Here is a 21,883-nt window from a genome sequence, read left to right on the forward strand (position 1 = left end):
CCCTCCTAAGTTTACTCCTTTCCCCTTCCAGCAGGTCAAAAAGCAAAATGATACAGTATAAAAAAAACAATTATTTTGTATATATATGTATGTATGTATGTATATTTATATATAAATATACACACATATATACATGTATATATAAAAAAAGGGGGGCAAAAGAAAAAGGAAAAGGTGGTGGGGAGAAAAAGAAGGTTAAGAAAAATCCCGTGATGAAGCTCCCCAATATTGTCTTGGTTCAACGCTTAGTTTTGAGTTGCTCCTGGTTTCTGATGAGAACGCACTCTGGATTCATGAAACACTGCGCTCCCGCTACACCCGTCTCCTTCCCCACACCCTTCCCCTCCGGGCTGAGTTCACCTGTGCGGACAGAAGTTGCCAAGGGTAAAGGTTTCACTTCCAATAATTTGCAACCTCCTGTCAGCCCAGACTCTGCAATCCCGTAACTGAGCAGATCTCTCTTGTGGAGCACCAAAAAAAGAAAAAGAGAGAGAAAAAAAGATAAAAAATGGCGTGCACTGGGGAGGTGTTTGGGGAGAAGTGGGGGAGAAGCCCACTTCCTGAAGGGAGAGGGGAGGCTGGGAACCTCAAACAGGACTGGTCCTTGGACAGTCTACATCGGTTGCCTTCCGTCAACAAGTGTCCGCAGAGCACAGAAGGTGAAGCCGTGGCTGACATGTTAACTTTTCGGGATAATTCCTGGTAGCAGAGCGGAAACAAGTGGTGTCGTCAGAAACACAGAGAGAGCATGAACAGAACAAGAAACAAAAGAAAAGAAAACAAAAAGTAATAATAATAATAATAATAATAATAATAATAATAATAAAAAACCGAAAAAATCAGGAAGGAGAAAAAAAGCAAAACATTCAAAAAAAGGGAGAAAAAAAAACAATCGAAAAAACCACAACCCAAGATCTGGTGAACTGGGTTTGTCATCTGTGCTACCTTTTCTTTTCTTTCTTTTCTTTTCATTCTTTCATTCGTTTGTTTTTGTGTTTGTTTCTGAGATATATATTATATATCATATATAAATATATATATGTATATATATACAGTCATTCCTTCATACAAAATTTGTCTATAGACAGTTTTGTACTGTTGTGGCAAGGTATATACATCCTTCTAGTTTAGAGGCTAGCTTGCTAAGGAATATTCTTTCATTCTTTCTTGCTTTTTTGTTTTTGTTTTTTTTTTCTAAGTTATTTAATTTTTTATGTGTTTATTTAAGGTTGGTCTTGTAGGCCGACTGATGAGACCATCTTTGCCTTGTCTTTGCCAGCAGGGTACTTATTGTCTCCTCTAGACCCATAGTCATTAGAACCGGAATCGCTCCGCTTGCTGTTTGCGCTATGCTTGGTTGGCGTGCCGGGGGGATGGCTCACCTGCCCGTTCTTCTCGTCTGAAAAAAGTTGTTTAATTACGTCAAAGAAGTTACTCAATGGGCTGCCTGGGTACACAAAACAGAGGAGACAAAAAAAGAAAGAAAGAAAGAAAGAAAGAAAAAAAAACAAGAGGGAAAGAGAGAAAAAGAGGAGAGAGAGAACAAACAAACAAATGAACAATGGGGTTTTTAACGAGAAGAACATGATGAGGAGATCCAGAGCCACGTGCGTGGGGGTGTGTGGGGGATGAAGACAATGAGCAGGAAGAGAAAGAGTGTTTAGGATGGAACACCTACAGAAATAAAGAGGCTGGGAGCATAAAGCACCTAGGGGGAAGGTCCTAGTTTTCTCCTGAGTGGGGGAGCATTGCTGTCTCACCTAGCAGGAGGACACAAGTACCATGTGGCTGAAATAGTTCAGTCTATCACTTGGAGTCACTTGGCCACTCCACACTGAAACATCAGTGAAGGTAATGCTGGATACAGGCAAATCCCAGCTTACTGCTGCTGTTACAAACACGGGGTATTTGTATGTGGTTGCCAATTGATGCTTTGTTTTGTAGCCTTGCTAAGCTCTCTGGCTGCACCGGGCATTAGGCTCTCTTTGCTTGCATTTTATTTCTTTCTGAGTATCTCCTTGCTCACCTTTCAGTCACTAAGCCTGAAGCACCTGAGTGCTCCAAGGCAAACGGCATTTGAAAAATAAGCTACGGCTGACATGAGTATTGCCATCTGCATGTGTGGTTTGTGGCTTGTACTTGCAAGCTTCTAAGTACCTTCAGATCCTTCTTACAACAGGTACCTGGACTTGAAGATGCTGAATGCATTGTGGAAGCAGGCTGTTATACATCTAACAATTTCTGGGACCTACCAGGGTCAAGAACTACTTCCTCATTGTCCTGAATTTATGTTCTCTCTACCATACAGCCTCCATGATACTGACATTCACTCCAGTGGAGTTAGGAGCCAGACAGGGGTACAGAGTTGCATGCTAGAACAGGTATCTCATTGAGCCAGCTGCTAGAACAGGTTGCAGTATTAACATGGGTTGGGCACTGTGCACATGAACACAATCTTTCATGCCATTTGGACTTCCAGGCAGCAGGGTTGTATGCTGTTGATCTAGTCCTGTGTCAGAGGATGTGTGGAAGGCTATACCTGAGGAAAGGCTCTGGGGTGCTGCCGAGGGAAAGGGACGAGCTACTACTGGAAAGGTAGGCTTTTTGGAGCATTTTTAGTCCCTTTTAATTTTCTTGGGTTGGGGGATTAATTCTGATCAGACATAGGAGATGTCACGCTAAATTCTCTGAACATGGATATTGAAGGTGTTTTTTATCTACCATACACCATGGAGGTGATGCCTGTTTGTGATCATTAAAACCCCATGATTGGGTTAATATTGGGACTGTTGGCTCCATTGTTCTAACAAATTCAAATCATTTATATCCCACCTAAGTAATTTCATTCTCCAGCTCCCAGAAGGAAATGGGCTCCTTGTATCTGCCTTCCAATGCTGTGGCATGCTGTGAAGAGTGCAACCTTTCGTCCCTGAGATGGGAACATTCAGTCGGGAGCAAGCAGAGAGTGCCATTTATCCACAGGTGGTGGACACCAGTGGCTTGGTAGTATTATATTTCCCTTCACTTTCATTACTAACATAAGCAAACCAGTTACTACAGCAGGCAAGTACTTTCTGTGCACAGTAACTTGTCTGAAGAGCTTGTTGAGTGCTTTCTCATTCTCTAATGGAAAATGCTAGACAGACATCAACTGCTCTTACACAAAGAAAGAGGAAATACATAGTATTTGTGCCCTGCAAAACTGAATATGCTACTCTTTTTTTCCTGCCCAGTGCTAACCAGGTAGTTGCTGGTTTCCTCTGCATGTTAACAGGCATTGAGAAAAATCAAATGGCTGGCATATATAGTGAAGGATCATTCCTTGTCTTCCTCTACTTGCTGCTTTGTGGTTAACTTTCTGCTGGCCTTGGTTCTGTCTGTGCATTCAGTTACACCAATGCCACAAGCAAATGGCTGTTAGTTTGTGGAAGGGCATCATTCATGTAACTGACTGAAGCCTTAGACATGGGCCCAAACAAACAGCCAGACAAAGCACGTATCTCAATTTCTGGCTAAGAAGAGAAGGGCTATCAAACTCTCCGTTGTTTTGGGGTCAGACCTCTGTGAGCTCCACCTGCTTCCTTCCACATGCATCCAAATGCCTTGGAAGGGGGATACCTCTTCCACATCTATGACTGCTATTTCAGAGATTTCCCTAAGTCACCCTAAAACTGTTTTAGGTGTGTGGGCGCATGCTCTGCTCAGACTCATTTCTACTTCTAGGTGGATACTCGTTTTCAACGCAAAGAAAGAAAAAAAGAAAGCAAACACTCAGCCTTGAATGCAGGAATGTGGCCAGATCTCGTTCTTATGTGGCTTTGGACCCCTCATCTTCATAAGCAAATGGAGTCAGCAGAGAGAATGAAAAAGAGCACTGAAAAAAAATGCTGGAGAGGGAAAGACTGCTAGGTTGGGAGAAAAGGGGAAGGGAATATCTCTAGTTATTCAACTGAGCAGTTTATTCAACAAGCTTAGAGGGAAAGAAGAGGGCAGAGTAAGCAGGGCTCTGCAGGAATTGGGGAAGTTTTTTGCTTTCACGTAGACAGGAACAGTAGACAAAAGTACAACTTGCAAGAATGGAGTAACAAAACATTTCAAAAATTATATGTATATATCTTGTATTTGCTGAGTCCTGATACAGGATTTTTAATCATCCTATTAAAATATGCAGCCCTTGTTTCATCCACCCTTTCTCTTCCCCTTGCCCTACCGGCTTTCAAGTGCCTGGAGATTTACTGCAGCAAAAGTATTTAACAGTCTGCTTTTCTTTGCCTGTATCACTACTGGATTCCTTACAATCAGCATTTTCAGGTAAAATTTTAATGGGAGGTAAGAAATCCTTAGGGATGTTTAAAGAGAGCTACTGAAAAATAAAATAGGCCATTTCACTAACCCTTTCCTTCCTTTGCCTTTTGTAGCATCTGGACTTGTAATGAAATACTAGGTAATAATGCTCTCCTGTCCTGCAGTCAAGAAAGAACTGATCCTACAGCAAGCAATACAGACAATCACTGCACTGATGTTGTCTACGTGACAGCTTGTTAGCCCAGTCTTGGGCTGGTCTAGGTATTGGTCTTCGTCTAGACAAAGAGTCCTTACATTTTTCTCTGGAGATATGTAAACATGGGTCAGCTACGCTGGAAGCATGAAAATGGTGCGTGGTGTTGCTCCTCTTTAGTTCTCAGTTCCCTTTGGGCTTACACATCCAGTAAAACAAGACTTGAAAATGCAGGTGATGATGGATTAGAACAGCTTTTTCAGCAATCTTCTACTCCTAGCATTCAGTGCAAAATGTGTGATAGGCTCTTACACCTGTAAGTCCATCTGGGGGCCTCAAAAAGGCTGCCTCTCTTATTTCAGAAAGTGAGATGACATCCCATTTCCTCTGGACAGGGATGAAGGTTTGGCTCACTGATTCTTCAAAACTTCCCTGGTGTTTCATGCATCTGTAACTAAGGTCTTCTTTTCCCTTGAGAGCAAATGTTCATCAACACAGAGCAAAGAAGGCGTGAAGGGTAGCAAGGGTGAGAAACCGTGAGAAGGATCAGAGGCAGGAGGGGAGGTTCAGAGCATTAGGTTTACATCTATTAGGAGGACATGGATATGTGCATTTTTGAGTTAGACCAAGGAGCTGTATGCTGCAAGATGGGGAAGGGGAATGGGTTTGAAAACAAGCACTGAAGCTTATGAAAGGGTCATGTATTGAAGGGATGCTAGAGAAATACATTTACGGAGAAGGCACTGGTTTGTGGCACCTGTGTGCAGCACTCTCATGGCCAAATATCACGAAAGAAGTTAAAACTGTGAATGCATCTGAATACAACAGGCACTAAAAGGAAGAAACAGGGCTGGAGGCAGACACAAAAATATAAAAGGAAACTGGGCAGGTGGCTTGTATCAACCCTCACAGTCCTCAGTATTTCATCTGCTGTTCTTGGGAAGTCTATCTGACATTGACCTAGCCCCAGTGGTGTCACAGGTTTGAGAAGCAAAGTGAAAGTGGAGCACCCAGGTAAGAGAGGAAAGAGAAAATGATTCACTCCAGGCACCAGAAGTGACACCAGGAAAGGATGCACCTTGCAAAGACCCTGCTCTGACCTTGCAAAAACTCTGCCCTGACCTTGCAAAGACCCTAAGAGTGCTCATGGAAAATAACAGGAGGTGGTGAGTAAGCAGCCTCAGGACAAGCCTGGAGGCTTCAGGCACTGATTAGAGCCTGCTGTTTTGTAACATTTTAATACAGTCAGATAAGGACTTGGTCCTCTTTTCATTGAAGCAAATAGCAACATTCCCATTGACTTAATGGAAGCAAACCCTGAGGCACTTTCTTCTTCTGTGAAACCATCTCTCTCAAGTCTATGTATTTTTAATGCACTAATCTTTGTGGTGTTGAACACGAAGTTGCACAAAACAAATATCCCATCTATGGGATTATCCTCTGCCTTTCCTTTCTGTATAGCCTGAGAAATTTTGGATTTCTGCATTTTTAACTTAGGCTTTGGGAGAAAGTGAATGGGAAAAGATAGGTCTCCACTGGAAACAGAAACCCTTTGTCAACCTGACTTCCCATATTCCTTCCCTTGTTGCTTTCACATCCCCTCTGTCTTCTGCCTGCCTCTGCTACTGAGGTTTTCTTCCTATACTCATTCCTTGCTCTTTACCCCTTGTCTTTTCATCCCTAGCTTGCTCTGTATTTTGATAGCAGCTGTCGTTTCAGTGAATCAGGTTACAAAACTCCAACTCCTTTCACATAAAGCATTGAAACACTCTCTTCATGGGTGATAATCCATTCCCTTTCAAATCCATTTTGCTGCTTTGACAGAGTTGTAGTCCTCTTTGTTAGGACTAGGCATTTTTTGCCTGTTTGCTTGGTTTCTGTTGTCAGAGTCCCTTCTGCTTTCTAAAACAGAAGACTTAACATATAGAACCGACTCCAAGAGTATATGCAGTGAAAGGGATGACAGAAAGATAAAAGTGGCCTATTCCTCTTTGTTTAGTTGTAATATCATGCAGAGGTCTTCCTCCAGACTAAAGAGCCCCTAGCCTAGGCATTGTACAAATACAAATCAGAGAGATGCCTCAACGAGCTCACTGACTACTGAAGAAGGCTACAGAAAGAATTTTTTGCTCCTTTAATGGTTGGATGTATGAAGCTTCCCTCTAGACTGGAGAAGGGTGACAGAAAGGCCATTGCAATGTCTTGCTGGAGGCCATCACACAGAACTTCCTCCTAGTCTATGAACCCATGCTATGCCACTTGAAGTGAGCTGAGGAAACTGCAGAAATGCTCAGATGGGTACTTGTCTAAAAATACAGGAAGTCAGGAAAGCATTTCAAGAGACAGGGATGTGTTTTTTACTGGATTTATAAGTTGTCACAACAGGTTGACCAGAAAAAGTTTTCCCATTTATTTTTTTCCCCCGTTAGTTACCTAATGGGACAGTTGTTTTGATTTCATTTCAGTTTAGGACTAGAAAAAGGAGACAGTCCACAGAACAACTCCAGTTTCTTAGCAGAACACCTGAACTGCAACTGGGAAAGGTGACTTCCAAAGGTAACAACAGATCTTTTTTTCCAGAGTCCTTAGACTCTGCCTCTGCCAGTAAAAATGCCAGGTGAAAACTGTTTGCAGAAACAGACTGCTGGTAGGAACTACTCAGATTATCACACACTGTTAGCACGGGTGTCAGTGCTACCAGCAGAAGGTGGGAACTTTAAATTGCTACACACCTGGGCAGATCTGAACAACCAACCTGGCATTTAAATGCTCTATAACCCATCCTTGTTCTTACTCCCCTAAAACATTCCGTCTCCTCCGCATGAGGGTGGCCCAATATTTGTGACTAGCCAGATGCATCCAGATGGCCATTCTGCTTCTGTCTTGCACATTTTCTCTCTCTCTCTCATACACATGCAGAGAAGCTGAGATCCAGTTCAGCCTCTCCTGTCACAGACAATATAACTGAGACAGGTAGTTCTTGGGTAATGACTTAGATAGTGGTGAACACAGGCAGCAAAGACCCAAATAGATGAAGCATATTTCCTTGCTGCTACCTTCTGCAGAGCTAAGGCATGAGTAATTAATCAGAAAACAAACATGTCCATTACTGAGGAATACCTGTAGCCAATCCAGCACCACCACATAACATTCAAAAAAGGAGACATGATGACAGAGAGGAGGGAATCATACATTCGTTTGGACAGCTGGTGGCACTGAACGAGCAGGCAAGGATAGTGGTAGGATGATGAGATGCCAGATTCTGTTGTGGAATCATGCTGTTCTGGCAAATTGGCTGCTAAAGGACTCAGCCCAAGAATTCTCTGCATCTGCCTGCACAAGCGTGTGCTGGGAGGGGAAGCTGATGACCTACACTCATAAAGCCACAGCAGATGATAGTATTGCTGCTACCCATTCTCTTAGAGACTTCTGCTGCTTCATTCCAATTTTTTTTCTGTAAAAATGTCAGAAATGTATTGGCACTTAATAATATGATTTTGTCCTTTCCTGCCAGATGGATGTTCAAGTATGATCTTATGGGTTTTAAGTTCTCTCACCTGTTACTAAGGAGAGAAACGACCTATGTATTCTGGTGAAATGTTGCCTCCTCATTTCCTCTCAATCAATCCCTTCAAAATATGATTTAATATTCCAGGGAGGCTATCTCAAATTTAGCTTAGTACAGCAAGCAAATATTCACATGGAGTGTCCTGAAGCACTGCCTGCCATAAATAAAATGCTGTGATCTTAATTCAGAGAGAGATATCTGTGTTTTCTGCATTAGATATTATTACAGAGAAAGAGGAAAAGATTGGACAGTAAAAATCTAGCCATAGCTGTCAAAACAGGATCTAACATGTACCAAATAGTTCAATACATCTGGATTAATCTTCAGCACCAAGTTTCCATTTTTGTTGCTATCTTCTTCTACAGTGCAAAAACGTGAGTCATGAATTGGAAAAGAAATGTCTCCCCAACACAACACTAGAATGAAGAGATATGACTACAGTGTGGGGGGAGTCAGCCATCCATTTGGACAGCAAAGGATACTAGTAGAATGGGCAAGGATAACGGTGAAACCTGGCTTGAACTTTTTGGAAAATCTGACTTATCTTACACCAATTATGAATGAATATATGATCTTTCAGGTGGGTCGTCTTCCTTTTATCTCTCATTTGGGTCACAATTTAGACAGAAGAATCAGCCATGCTCAGAAAGACCAGTAGCCAGCACATTTTTCAGAAATGCTAATAGAAAAAACATTGTTCTGACTACCTCACAGTGTAACAGTGGTGAGAACAGCCTTTCAGCTGGGAGGGCAGCATACGTTTTTTTCTGCAGGTTTCAGCATCAGTATTTCTGCCATCAGTTACGACTTTATGAATGCAAATAACCAACCTCCTCTTCCACCAAATAGCTACTTTGTGAGAAACAGGATTACCCTAATTAATGCCAATATGGATCAGGATCACTTCCAAAAGCACCAAATCCAGATATTTGCTGCTGCTAGTAACACCAACAGTCTCTAAATTAGCACTCACAAAAAAGCTACATGCTGCAATTGCAACCCAAATGTGATGTAACCAGTTTTACATTACAAAACGTCTCCTAATTTCTCAGGTATCTTGGGATGCTACTGACATGGGCTTGCGTCTGTATGAATCAATCTGTGACTGCAAGGAGCTATGAAGAGAAGCCTTTACTGCAGTGCAATTGCTCTGTGTGCACAGAGGATGACTGGCCTTGGGGGACAAGGTCAGATGGCTCTGAATAGGAAGCTATGTCAAGTCCTAAACACTGGAAGCAAGAGATTTGAGTGAGATACATTGGAAAGATATGAAAGGCAAGTGGATTTGCTGTGCTTCTGCTTTGATCAGATAATTTTGGTGATAGCCACTGGTACACACAAGGATCCGTAAAGCTTTTTGTTTAACTCTGGTTCCAGGAATCAAGGTTTCAAATTGTAAGTGGCAACACAGGACGTTTAAGAATAAAAACGAGGTCTGACCAGCCTGTTGTCACAGGGTTATGGTCCAAGACTTTGCAGGAAAGTATGTTTGTGCAGTGCCTAACACGATAGCATGATTTGACTGAGGCTGCACTAGTTATACATACTAACCTTTTCCTCCTCTTATCATCACTCAGTTCCATGGAAGTGCCACTGATGTACCTGAAGACTTTCCTGAGAGTCATGAGGATGGAAAGCAACAAGCAAAGATTGCCTTACTTGGAAAGAAGATTCAGCCCCTGACAGCTACGGTGTGGAGACTGGAAAGTTTACAAGCTCCCTGCTAAGTGTTTCTCAGAAGGTAAAGTCAAGAATAAGGCAGGCTTTTCAGAGCTTTCTGCCAGCAGCCAGCACTTTAGCAAAACATACTTAATAAGGACTCAAAAAAACTGGGGATGGCTGGGAAGGGGAGCTATCAAAGGCTATACACCAGCTTTACTACTAAGACAACCACCAAAAGAAATTCTCAGCTCACTATTTACAGGACTTAAAGTCATTAAAGTTTGTAAAGACAGACTCTTTTCTGAACAAGGACTATGGAAATGGTACTGTGGGCTTCTGTGTGGTGTGTATCAATGGCTCCAGATCCAATGTGCTCAATCTACAATGATACTTGCTTTCTACTTGCCAGCTTTGTGGTTGAAGCTGGAGGGTTTTCCAGTTTGTGTATTATCTTGATTTTTTTTTAATGTAAAGGCTCTGCAGAACCTACTAGAACGTCACTGACAATTATACAACCTATTCTTCAGTGAGCTAGACATAAATACCAGATTAGATGGTAGTAAACAGTTCTCTCAATCCTGCCTCAAAAGAAACAGAATCCAGCTTGTTCTTTTACAGCTGTGTTGATTTTATAAGGCTTAACAGCAGCACATAAGTGGTAAAGCTTATTTGTGACTAAACTGATTGGGCTCTATATACACAGAAGAAATAGATCAGCTAAGTCAGAATGTATCACTCCTACAGGCAGTTCTCAGGTTACAGCTGCATTTTAAATGTAAAGGTTTTAATTTTTACAAGGTAAATTTAATTTTATGAACAGATATGAAAGACTTCATGGAAAACAGTTTAGTCCTTCTGACAATAGAAATGCCCATTTTCCTGCTGAAATGGGTGGAAACATAAAATAAAATATTCCATCCCAATGTGCATTTCAACTATATTATGAGCCAAATTATTTTTTTCTATTGTGAAATATTAAGAGTTGGCAGCAGTTTTCTAGTGTGCACAGGTAGGGTTGATACAGAAGCTGTTACGTCATTTGGGTATTGGCAGCTCCTATGACATACCTCTGCTGTTCAACATTAACTTGTTTTTCAATGCCAATGGCTATATGCAAAATCACTTCTCAGATTGATGACCACTGCTAGCAGAAGATGAGATAACATTTAAAGGACTAAATAAATTTGCCTTGCTGTTAATTACAACATTCAATGGTTTCTAGTGGGTGAAAAGATATTCCTCATTCCCACCAGAGCTTTCACATGGCTGAGCCAGGCATAAAGCATCTGATTAGCTCTTCCTGCTCCAGTGTTAACTCTTTGGCAAAAATTACCCCCTGTGCTTATCTGAGGTCAAAAAAATACATAGTATATATTTTTTCTTACACTATTTGTTGTTACTAGATAAACATTGTGTCAACTTCACAGAGGGTTCCCTGTCCTCAAAGTCATAAAAGACAGTTTGCCAATAATAGGCTCCCTTTTGCTTCCCTGTCTAAATTGTGGGTGAGCTCTCTTGCACATGAAATACCTCTTCACTCATACAGGAGGGTGGAATTCAGCATGGTGCAGTCACCACTGCTTATGGTGTTTGTGAGCACATCAACAGGAATATGAAGCAACAGGAAGCAGCTCCACTAAGCCCCTATAACCCATCCTTTCTCTTCTCTGGATATATATATATGTGCTCTATCTGTGCTGTAGCTGCCACAAAATAGTCTCCCTGCTGGCCTTCACCTTGTCCTCTTTGTTGCTTGTTGGATTGATGCTGACATTGTGACAGCTGGAAGGCCTACCTGAACTGGGCGTGAGCAGTAATGCTCTCTATCTAGAGAACTCAAGAGTACTGGCTGGTTATCTGTATAGCTCAATTAACTTTCAAGCAATCAGTAGAATCAGCTTTTCAGTATTTTTGTATGATGTGAATGCCAGATCCAGGCAAAAAACAAAAACTTGAGGGAGAAGAGAGATTTGCCATCTGATACCTTCAAGAAGAAGCTGGAGGTCTGCCTACAACTTAAATGAGTGTTCATGAGGAGACCAGAATGGTATAATGCAGAAAATTCAAATAAGAAATCAAACAAGCCCCTTTCAGAGCAAAGGAAAAACTCCCACCAGCAAAGCTGCAACTTAAGGAAAAGAGATCATCTGAAATACAGGAAACGGGCCAAATTCTGTCTCAGTCACACACACATAAATCTAATATTATCTCCACCACGACAATTCTCCTTTGCTGTTACACACTCAACAACAACTCCAGAACAACTTCCCTCAGTTTACAAAGAGATGACACCGGAGTCACAGGTCCAGCTGGAGAGCGGTACAAGCTCAGTGATCACCCTCAACCGCTTGTATTCCCTTTCACAGAGATACCTGAATTCAACCTAGATACCAGAATGGAAATCTAAAGAGAAGAGTTCTCTTGTACAGAACCTCTCTGTACAAGACGTAAGTAACAAGACAAAAACCTCTCTTATAGTATTTGGGTATTTCCACTATTGTATTTGGAGGAGTCAGCAGGGGCACAGGTAATGAAAGAAAGAATACAGTCCATGTGTGCATAGGGAGGAGGGAAGACAAAGGACAAAATTCATAGAATCTCAAGCAAGTTGAGCTGCAAGTTTTGCAGGAAACTTTTTTTTTCTCATTTCTAGCAAAATTCTGAATCTCCAGTAGGTTCACTACTCCTCCAGCTAGAGACACAACATCCTTCCCCAAGACCAGACTGGAACTAGGACAATTTACACTAGCTAAATGTCTGACAGATAATATACAGTGTGTCTTATGAAAGGTTTAAAAGGGTCTTACCCCAAGGATATCTGGGGAAGAAGGGAGTGGATGCAAAAGGGAATTAAATAACATAGCAATCCTGTCTCAATAAATAGCAGGAAACCAAGGGAGCCAGCAGCTAGCAGGGGAGCATTCAGCTTCACTGCAGAAAAGGGACTGAAGAATCATGAATCAAAAGCAGCAAGTAAACAAACGAGGAAAAAAAACCAGGAAATAAAAAGAAAATCACTGGCTTGGGTTACAGTGAGGGAGGGAATCTCAAGTGCAACATCACATACTTGTGCTATGAAGGGGAAAGCTGTGGTGGAGCCTGTGCATCTGTGCATTGATGGGGAGGAACAGAATAAGGGGTATATGCTTGTGTCCACCAGGTAAGTGAAAGACATAGTGTGCTGTTACGGGGTGGGTAGCCTTGAAAAGAGCGTGGGAGAGCAGGGATAGGGAAGGGGAACACGTGGAAGGGAAAGGACGGCGCGTTATTATGTTGCTCAGCAGGGGCTGGGGAAGGAGAAAAGGCAGAAGGGAAGGAAGTTCTTACCACATTTGGAAAGTCTGCCAGTCATCAACTCCATACAGTTAGTGGTGTCTGGATCACAGAACGGAAAGAGGAGGGAGGGAGGGAAAAACATAAAAAAAGGTTTCCACACCTCTGTGCATAAAGTAGTAACTTAGCACATTATTACCTGAAGCAGGAAACATATACACATCTTGGTCTTTACACAACCCAGGCCAAATTCTGCCACCCACCGTATGCCAGAGCAAACCTGGTCCTGTGACTGAGCATGGACGCTGCTTCAGTCCTGCTGCTTCCACTCACCTCTTTGTCATAGCTATAGATGTTTATGAGATGTGGGAAATACACTGTGCCACCACAGTAGCAAACTAAAAGCCTTGAATACATTGTTTCACCTGGCCAGCTTTGCAAGTTAGCCTGCAACAGCCAGGAAATGCCGAGACAGCTGATCTATGTACATCAAAAACCTGGAGAGAGGGAGGAAATGCAGCGCTGTGCTATTGGACATGGAATAAGAAGGCTACTTACACAGCTCAGAAACATCTTTTAGACCCCAAAGGATAATGTCTAAGTCTTCAACATAACTCTGCCTCTCTCATTCACGTCGTCTCTTACTCCTCTTGCTTTCAGTGTCACTATTCGCAGCCAATAGAATTACTTCTGGAAAGGGTGGCAGAATCTGGCCCTAAGAAATTACTGTCCACTTTGTGCATCGCTCCCATTGCCACAGTCTCTGAGTGCTTCTTACTCAGGTGTGATAAGCAGAAGGAGCTCTACATGTCAGCTTTAAAGCAGAAAGGACCAGCCCTCCTGGATGCTTCCATGTGGAACCTGCTGGCAAGCCAGATCTGCTGCTGTCAGACAGGATTCCCTTGCATTTGGGATCTAAATCATTGTGTCCACGAGTGCTGGGCAACGTGGAGCACCCACTCGCTGCTGAGCAAGTGGCTAACAGTTAAAGCACTCAGTTCAGCCTCAGATCTCCTCTTGGCTGTCCTCTCAGTGAACGCCCGGGTATTCAAGAAATAGGCTTCTTCGAAACATGGACACGTATGCTGAAAATCCCTAACTGCTAGGAAGCTCTAACTACTCCCTATCTACTGAAAAGTCTGCAGGAGAGGGGGAAGGATCATTTCTCGGCATTCCTCCCATTAAATACCAAGAAAAGTAATTTCAAAAGGGGGAAGGGGTGCTGGATATGCTTGGGTAAGCTGAACCCATGCTAGAAGAGCATGGATATGTATGTTTTCTGATGCAGCCAGGACTGTGCTGCATAGATCATCTGGGAAAGCAGAGAGTAGAGAGGGCAGATGCTTGGTCCAGTGACACTGGTCAAAGCATCTAAGCAGCAGTTATATGCTTTCCATCCCCTAGGTTAGAGGCGGGCTGGCAGAGGTCAATAGCAGATGATACCCATGGAAGGTATCTCAGAAAGGCACAAGACTGAGAAAAAGGGGGAAAAGGAAGGATGTAAAGGAGAAGGGAGGATTCAAGAACTGGAACAAGGTATCAGAGATGTCAGAAAGGCCAGGAGTTTACCTGCCTTTGAAATTTTTGGGCTCATCTGACTGAGTGAAGGCAGATTAAGCTCCCAAAATAAATTTCTCCCTGACGATGCCTAACAGGTTTAAGAAGTGCCTACAGCTGCTGATTGAGTCAATGACCAGAAGTCACAGTCACAAGTTTGTATTTTTTTTTTCTTTAATAACTTGGAGAAGTTTGTTGTCTCACCCCTTTTAGTGGTTCCTGTCCAGCCCCCTCTGAGTCAACTACACCTTGTTGTAATGCAGTGTAATACAGATCTACAGTGGCAGAGCTCAGAGCATTCACCCAATCGTTAGCAGAACTTACTTATGCTTTGAAAAAACACATAAGAGCAATGAAAGTCTCAAATATGACCAAAAGATTGTTTCTGACTCCCACCTCCCAACACCTGGAACTTCTCCCTCGAGTGTATCCAGACTGACTGGCCACACAGTAACTAGCAGTCTGGAAACAAAAAAGGTAGTATTCAGATAATGTCAGAGTAGGTGAACATTGTGGCTGGTTTACTAAGATTCTCCTGAAATTGGTATTTCTGTTTCCTTGTTAATTTTAACAAATTAAAAATAATCACGTCTCCTTAAGTTAATACTTCAGAATACTGTCTTGTTTCTAAGTCACTTGCAATCAGCATAGCTCTTTTTAGTATTTCTTTTAAAGCTAATTGTGTAACAGGTCTACAAGCATTAATTGTGTGATAAGAACTAACAGTTCTACAACAGGAAAAAGGATTGTAACATAGGCTTTTTGACAGTGTAACATCTTGGGCTCTGTATCCCATTTTGTTCCTAAAAAACTAAATTTGCAGGTTATAGGATTGGTTTTGATGGATAAGGAAAAACACAAACCCTTTTTTGAAATATAAGACCATGGAAAAATATAAAAGGAACACTAATAAAACCTCTAAGTTGTCTTTCTTAAAACTTATATGCACAACTATAATTTGCATTCTCTATACTGCCATGGTCAGTCCCAGGAACTGTGCAGGAATTTATTTTTATTTTCAATGTCTTTCCAAGACACGATCAGGTTGTTTTTCCCCCATTCCTAAGACATAGCAAATATGAGCACACCAGAAACAGTAGCTCATACTGCACCTCTTGAAAGATTAACAGAGTTAATATGCCTTCAGCTTCTCTGTTATAATAATTACTTTAATACTTCTTTCATTTCCATCATATTGTAACATCTGCTTTAGTAAATACTCTATATGAAAAAATATTTCATCATTTTAAAGTAGAATTTTCATTCTAATTAGAAAGCCTTAGATTCTTGGCAGTCAGCTTCTGCTCATGGGTAATAATCCATAACCCAGTGACTGGGATCCAGGTGTTATGTGAGGTGAATAAAGCCAGGGTCCAAAGGCCTTTAGCTGTCTGAGAAGTGTTGATGGGTCATGTAACTGCATTTTTAATGTGTGCTGCTTGATTTTTTAATTAAAACATTGTGGCAGTGTCAGATCTCAATCCTTCTGATGATAAGGCAATTCCTTATTTCATAGAGATTGCTGGCAGTCACTCACACTTTGGATTTGACAGACACTCTCATAAATGACACCCAGTTCAGTTCACTAACAGATGGCAAATCCTTTGGTTAAAGTAAGACCTTCCTTCAAAAGGCCAAACAAGCTCTGAATCCATTAAAAAATGCCAGAGTTCTGCTGAATTTTCTTTCCTGATTTTCTTTTTTTCTTTAATTTTTGTGTTTCTGACCTACAAAAATTTCACAATCAAGCTGCCTGGTTTGTGATGCTTCTGATACCTCTGAGACTGAGACTTGTACCAGCCCAGGAAGTCTCACCCGAACAGCTGCTCCTCTGAGATCTCCAAAGCCAGGGCTGGATCCCAGAAAGCACTGAGCATCTCCTGCCAGATGCTCATAGTCCCCAATAAACATTTCCATTAAGGGAGATGATGTCAAGGGAGGCAGCAGTTCCTCTGGTCCAAGGCAGTTATAATTTAGATTGGAATTCACTGGTGTTTGGGTGCTTATTTGAAATGCACTGTTCTCCTATAAAAACTCTGGAGAGCTTGGACTTCTTTCTACATGCTTTATTTTGGGACTACTCAGTTAATTTTAATGAGGTTTGTTCAGTAATAATACTAAAGCTGTTTAGCAAAAAACCAGTGCTCTGCCAATCCAGCCAGGCACTACATGGCACCTTTTGTAGTTGTGAACCATGACAGCAAGATCAAGTAATTGCCCCAGACACTACAAGAGTGGTAAGACATAAAGGACTGCACAAGAATTCAGGAAACAAGATAAACCCAGGACCTGTATGAGCCCCGGATAAAACTGACTTGCAGTCAAATTCCAAACTGACATTTGTATTGCCCAGTTTTGAGTCTGCAGCTGGAAGTTTACCTTGCAAAGCACTTCATTTGCTCCTTACTCCCTTTTCTGTCTTGATAAAATCCTTTGCACATTTGGAAACCGTAAGTTTCTTACTAATTTTTTGTAGCAAATTAGCCAACCTGCAGCTCTTGTGAGCCATAAAGATGAATACCCAGAATTCACAGATCAATATTCTAGCAAAGTTTTTTGAGTCACACAAACATGTTTTGCTTTTTGAGACGTACACCAACACAGTAAGACAGATTGGGTGCATATACAGAAGATACACATAATGAAGAAGAATTTGCACTGCCCTGTTTTGAAGCTGGATATGGTCTCTGAACATTTGTTTATGCTGATGAAAGGCATTTCCAGCAGTAACACTAAGGTGCTCTGAACTTTGAGATGGTTAAATGGTTAAAATCTGACACAAAGCCAATAAATATAATAAAGAAACAGAAAACCTATTACAAGGAAGTTATAAAGGCTATTTCAGTATTGCTGATTGCCCAGAACATGGGAAAATGGGAAAAAATAAGAATATGCAGCACCTCACACTTAAAAAGAAAGCCCAAAGAGGCAAGAAAATATTAGAAATAAAAGAAATAAAAATTGATACCCTATGAATGATCACAGATGGCTTTTGCATGTCCCTATCCACCAGCTGTTTCTATTACTCTTTTGTGCAAAGGCATTGGAGGAAAACAGATTATGATTTAATGGAAAGAGTATTGGGCTGAAACAAAGGCACAAATCTGAGATATTTTCTTCCATGGAGAGAGATCCTTTTAACCCACCCCGATGGGCAATCCTGCCCAGAGATTACCTAAATAGAGATTCTGAGTATAGGGCTCCTGGACGGAGCCATACATGGACGAGAGACAAGACCAGCTGCTCTCGTAGACATCAATACTCACTCTTGATCCTTTCATGGCCTCACTGTGCTTAATGGATTTTGTGATACCAGTAACAAGAACATATGGATAGCTATTCTGGTTCAGATCAAAGGCCACAACCATCCAGTGCTCTGTCTCCATCAGCAGCAACACATAGATATGCAGGAGTGTAAGAGCAGACCAAACCCATGGAACACTTTCTCCTAACACCACCTCACTCTCTCACTACTTTCAGATCAGAGATTTGCTGAGCCTGCTGTGGTTTCTCTGTTTAGCAATCCTCACGAAGATTTCTCTTTCAGGGAGTTGTCCAGCTTCCCTCTGCATAAGAAGTACTCTGAAAGATGAGCATCTGCAAGCTCCTTACATTCAGAACCTGCTTCAGAGAGGAGTTCCACAGGTCTTACATTACATGAAGACACACCTTCTGATATTTTTTTGGTACACAGCTTCCACTAGTTTCATATGACGACCTCTAGTTCTTTCATTGGGAAGCAAAAAGGAACAATCAATCCCTAGCTACTTGTCCTATGCCAGTCATGAGTCTGCAGACTTGGTATTGTCTCAGCAGTTATACCACAGAGGATTTAATGTCCTGAAACTTTAAGGTAGAAAGCTGATATGTTGCACTAAATTTGGGCAACTGGACAGTGGATTTTAGAAGTATTATGTTAGCTTTTGGGACAGACTTCATTTATTTACACACTTATTCAGGTAAGGGAGGGAAGCTATTTTCCTGCTTCAGAGTATGTCAGAAGAAATAAGCACAGCCAGTCTTAGGAAGGAAAAATGGAAGTGAACGGAGGGATATCCAGGGGGAAAGGAGATTATAAGGTGCTCAAGTGTGACAAAGAAACACGTCTGCCTAAATCAGGTACGTATCAGGCTCACATAAACACACACACAGAAGCATGGGCAACACGACATCTACAAACACTGTTGTGAGCTGGAGGAAATGAGAAAGAGGAAAAGTGTGTTCTGAAACCCAGGCAAGCCAGCTTAGTGGGCTGGCGTGCTGCATAACAGGTCAAAGAGGGGCAGGAGAGAGAATGACTATCAGTGCCATATGCTTATTAGGTCCTGCTGTTCTGCTTTATACTGTGTTCATCGAATCTTCCCATTCTGCAGGTCTCACTTTACATGCACGCACCTTTCACAGATGGTTTTCATCACCCCACCTGTAACGGCATTTGAACTAAAAGGCAGGGGAGACAATCGCACAGAGGATCTGTCTGCCCACAATGAGCTAGGAAAACCTCCTGTGCTGGGCCAGTATTGCTGGTCAGAGCCAGCAGTATCCTCAGAGCCATGGAGGAGGTGAGTCAAAGCGAACTGTGAGCTCGTTTTGCTGCAGCAGTGGACTGCCTACAGAGTATCCTCAAACCATGAACCAGAATAGGAGTCCAATCACCACAATTCCTGTGAGGTGTTCAGGGCTGGGAATATGGGAGAAGAAGAGAAACAGAGAAGAATTTGCCTTGTTTCTAGTAAGAAATACTGAGTAATTCCAAGGCAATTTCTAGGAAGCTCTTGCACACATCTTCCCAACAACAGCCACCCAGCTAAGCAAGGTGCTGAATGTGAACTCCTGCTGTCCCTTTGTCCCTTTATTTCCCCTTACTCTCTTACTGGCTGGGGATATGAACCACAGAGCCTCCCTACTTTGATGCACAGGTCGTCTCTTCTTGGTAACAATAATTTTATTCCGCCTTCTTTTTCTCTTTTCCTTGTACTCTGCTCCAACCTAAACTTTTCAGGTTGAATTACTTCTCTCGTTTTCAAGAGACTTGCGTATTCCTGATCTGGTCAGGTGATATGGTACAGGATAGTTTGGCACTCTGTCTCTCGTAAGCTGTCTTGCCTGGATAACTCTCTGGCTGAGGGAATTCTCATTTTTAAGTTTCAAGAGACCATTAATTTTGGTTTTGCTCCATGTGGAGTTATCCGTTCCACTCTGGTGTCAAAGATTAGGCTGGGTTTTCTGTGCTAGAATGACATGCTCTCATGTAGCTTTAGGCAGTAGAAAGAGATTCTGTGTCTCTAATATGATTTCTCCATTCCAGAACCAGAGCAAAGCTGTAAGTCAGACACATTTCTCACTGCACAGTTTGCCCTAAACATCTCCCTGAGCCTTAGTCAGATGAATGGTTTTTATTCCTGCTACAATATGACTTTCTTAGGGAGATATCCTGTTTCACATGCAAGTGTGCAACAGGGTCCAATTCTTTCTAGAGAGCCTCAGTAGCTAGCACATACTAGGGTGAAGAAGTTAAGAAAGATCACCATGTTATTTACTTTCTTAACAGTTTTTTCCTCACCAGAAAGTGAGGGTACACTTCTTTCCCTAAGAAACAAGGAATGCTTGAACATTTTTCACGCAGCAGGGGTAATATGAACTAGACTCAAAGGATGCTTTTCTATCATCTAATTCCTCTCACTCCCACTTGGCCCCAGCATTTCCCAAGAGGAAAGGCTGGCAGAAAATTCTGGCTGCTTTCTTGAGTTTGATTTAATTTCAAAAGTCCAGACAGCAAAAACCTGAATCAACCCCAGTTCTAGTATCCTCACCTTTCCTGTTTTCTAGCCCATGTGCTGGGCACCCTTGCAATCCAGCGTGCACAAGGTCAGGCAGTGCTGGAGGGCAAAAGCAAAGTGGAAAATAATATTTCCTGAACTGAGCATACTTCTCTGTCATGTAGTAAGCACACACTCTTCTAGATGGAGTTATTTTATCTTCATCTGTTAAAGCCACACTGTTAGACCAGAGGGATGTAACCCATATGTGCAATGAGCCAAGGACACCTGGGATTTAACTGCAGGATGCAATGCCAACTTTATTCCTCCACTTTTGTCTTGGCTGGTTCACACAACGGTCAAGCATAGAATTTGGCTCTCATGTATAATATTTAGTTACTACCTTTTCATCATCATACAATGGGAAAATTCTTCCCACTCCTCCTGCCTCTTTGTCTTCTTCCTGCAGCCTCTGCTGTCTGCCTTGCTCCTATTTCTTTCCTGTATCTGTATATTCTTTCTGCTTCTCCCCATTTTTCCTTCCTTGAAGCACTCCAAATAGCTAAGCTTCCTTAAGTTTGCAATTTTCAATTTCTTCCTTTGTTCTCTCCTTTTAAATGATAGAAGAGTTAAGACTGATTTTTTTGTGTGTGTGTGTCACCACTAGTGTTCAGAGTGAACATATGCTACGTAACGGTGGGATGAGGCCAGTTTCTGTATTATCAATTCAGGCTGCCTGCAGATTCAGATTGTTGTCATTGCACAGGGTCACACATGTAAAGCTTTCTCTACCACCATGAGGAACTGAAATTTACTATAGATACATAAAATATAGCTTCTGGAGAACCTTAGTATATGATTTGTGCTACCACAGTATTGGGCCAAGAATTTGACCACACTACTGGAAACTATTAGCCACCTTCTGACCATCTGAAAATGCTGCTCTTAATGGCTAAGTTAAAAGTAGCTCTCAACTTTGTTCTGGGACCCTCTGAAGTTAGATGTTTCTAAAGCATGCCTAAAGGGTTTGAAAATCAGGTATCTTCTAGAGCATGTCGCTATTCTGGGAGATTTTGGAGACGGAGAAAATCTGGAAGATCTATTGATGATGCAGCTTTTGATGGAGAAGTGGGCAAATGGCTCTTTTGGTGGGAGGAGGGCAGAAGCTGTTCAACTGGGGAATGCGCTGGGAGCACTGGAGTGGGAATGAGAGAGGGAGGAGTAGGGTGGGTGTGGGGAGTTACTGCTCTGTCTGAATGGAGCTTGTTTCTTGCTGTAATCAGAGGGATGGCCTCCCTCAGCCTCCTGGTACTGAGAGGCACTTTACCTTCCTGTCCCTGCTGAAGCAAGGTGCTCAAAAGTAGAAACTACTTACCTGATAACTGCTGCACTGAAGGCTGGTCATGTGTGCTTAACAACTGTGCCTGAATGGTTTCTACTACCCTCTTAAAACGACGGCTTGGACCTGTGAGGAGAGAAGAGGCACAAATGGCTGTGAGAGGAGTGGGAGCCGAATCCTTATACAACCCAGGCTGAAGGGGAAGGATCACAAGCACCTTCCCTTCA

The 21,883-nt window shown here is 42.1% G+C and overlaps 1 protein-coding gene across 1 annotated transcript in view; it reads right to left on the bottom strand.

The window, feature by feature from the left end:
• Positions 1-1,223: 1,223 nt before the first annotated feature.
• Positions 1,224-21,883, bottom strand: part of BRSK2 (BR serine/threonine kinase 2) — a 324,717-nt gene continuing 304,057 nt past the window's right edge. The window contains exons 18-19 of the mRNA XM_068398802.1: positions 21,693-21,782; positions 1,224-1,399 (exon numbers count right to left, since the gene is read on the bottom strand). Coding sequence (XP_068254903.1) covers positions 1,224-1,399; positions 21,693-21,782 — 266 coding nt within the window. The remainder of the gene's footprint in view (positions 1,400-21,692; positions 21,783-21,883) is intronic.

This window comes from Nyctibius grandis, chromosome 4 (genome assembly GCF_013368605.1).
Source record: "Nyctibius grandis isolate bNycGra1 chromosome 4, bNycGra1.pri, whole genome shotgun sequence".
In the NCBI taxonomy this organism is placed as follows: domain Eukaryota; kingdom Metazoa; phylum Chordata; class Aves; order Nyctibiiformes; family Nyctibiidae; genus Nyctibius; species Nyctibius grandis.